This window comes from Arachis ipaensis, chromosome B4 (genome assembly GCF_059453495.1).
Source record: "Arachis ipaensis isolate K30076 ecotype BB chromosome B4, ASM5945349v1, whole genome shotgun sequence".
NCBI lineage: Eukaryota > Viridiplantae > Streptophyta > Magnoliopsida > Fabales > Fabaceae > Arachis > Arachis ipaensis.
This window is the reverse complement of record NC_142439.1, coordinates 31,432,529-31,434,223: the sequence shown is the minus strand read 5'-3', so window position 1 is coordinate 31,434,223 and position 1,695 is coordinate 31,432,529. Positions and strand designations below refer to the sequence as shown.

General features: G+C 31.1%; 1 protein-coding gene across 1 annotated transcript; it reads right to left on the bottom strand.

The window, feature by feature from the left end:
* Window positions 1-481: 481 nt before the first annotated feature.
* Window positions 482-1,283, bottom strand: LOC107636267 (uncharacterized). Its single transcript, XM_016339789.1, has 3 exons — window positions 1,268-1,283; window positions 1,036-1,181; window positions 482-673 (listed from the first exon to the last, which is right to left on the bottom strand). The coding sequence occupies exons 1-3, from the start codon at window positions 1,281-1,283 to the stop codon at window positions 482-484; spliced, it is 354 nt and encodes a 117-aa protein (XP_016195275.1).
* Between the last annotated feature and the right edge of the window lie 412 nt (window positions 1,284-1,695).

Below are 1,695 nucleotides of genomic sequence, written 5' to 3'. Positions count from 1 at the left end.
CCCTAATATCAAATATTGATTCTAATTTTTTTAAATTTACTAAAATACCCCTAATATCAAATATCTTTAGTTAAATTATTATTAATTCTAATTTTTTTTAAATTTACTAAAATACCCCTAATATCAAATATCTTTAGCTAAAATTATTTTCTAAATTAACATTATCACAATTAAAACTAACACAAAATACTTATCTAAATTTTCAAAAATTCATAATTTATAATTCGTCTCATAATTCATAGTTGAACTTATATAAAAAAAAAAATCTCAACAATTCTAACCGCATATGTATTAAAAAGCTTTACTATTATCCAAAATAAAGTTACAAAGAAATCTCAAAAGTTAAAACTTACTAGCAGGCATACATGCACAACTCTTGTACAAGAACAAACACATCAATAAAATGAAATCAATGTCACAATAGACAGCCTCATACATAGAAAAATGAACACAATTATCGAGTGTGATGTCTTCTCCTTCATTAGTTCCATATTTCTTGTGCAAATTGATCCCTCCATCTACCCCAAGCATCGCCCGTTTCAATATGGTGGATCATCCCACCATCTACTCCAAGCATATTTTGATCTACTATCTCATCAATAGGATCCACAACCATCACTCTTCTAATGTGATTATGCAAAAGGCAACATGCAGTTATAACTCTTCCTTGAGTCTTAATAGGATAAAATGACATTCCTCTTAAAATTCCGCATCTTGCTTTCAATACTCCAAATGCTCTTTCAATAACATTTCTAGCTTGTGAGTGTTTCATATTAAAAAGCTCTTGAGCTGTACTAGATTGATTATGTGGATTAAACTAACTCAAACGATATTTTTGTCCTCTATAAGGTGCCAAAATCTTTCACAATTCATGTATCCAGCATCACATAAGTAGTAATGACCTAGTGTGATGACATATAAAAATTGAACAAAATTAATAAAAGATCAAATGGTTATTTTGATAACATACTAAAGTCTCAATAAAATATCTTGGGGAACACTAAACCCATTGTGAAATAGTGCATCTCGCAATACCCTAGAATCCGCCGTTGAACCCACCCAACCCGCCAATACATAGATAAATTGCATATCGGGAGCAACCACTCCAAGCACATTGGTTGTTATGTCACCCTTTCTGTTTCGATATCTAGGCTTATCAGCCTCAAGGCTCCTAGGCAATTCTAAAATCCAAAAACAGATATCAATTAACGCAATCCTAAATTACACCAAGCATATTAGGTTTAATAACATTAGCAAGATAAATTACCTTGAACCATTTCCATCATTCATCCATTCTATCCTGGCTAAATGGTTGAGGTTTCTTCAGTAAGAGATTATGACATCTCAAAATATCAAGCAATACATCATTAAACCGCCTACTAATTATTTCTTCAGATCTCACAAATCGTCTCTATATTACTCTAATTTTGATGCCATGTGCTATAATATGTAAAAACATCGCAACCATTTCTTCCACACCTATATTCCTACTTGGTTCTAACTTTCCAACCTCTTTAAACATGTTATACAATGCATGAAAGGCTCGCCTATCCATTCTTGTGTTTTCTATACATGCTAGATTGCTAAAGTAAATAATTATATCGACACTAACATCCCTTATTACTTTCCTACTGTAACTGTTATTCCATTTTCTTTTTTTCTCAATTGCAATATAATTAAAACATAGAAAATCAT

Excerpts from the sequence above, each read along its gene's own strand:
- LOC107636267 (XM_016339789.1), bottom strand. Across the intron at positions 674-1,035 it reads GTTCAACGGCGGATTCTAGG|ACTCAAGGAAGAGTTATAAC; the intron begins GTATTGCGAGAT and ends TATCCTATTAAG.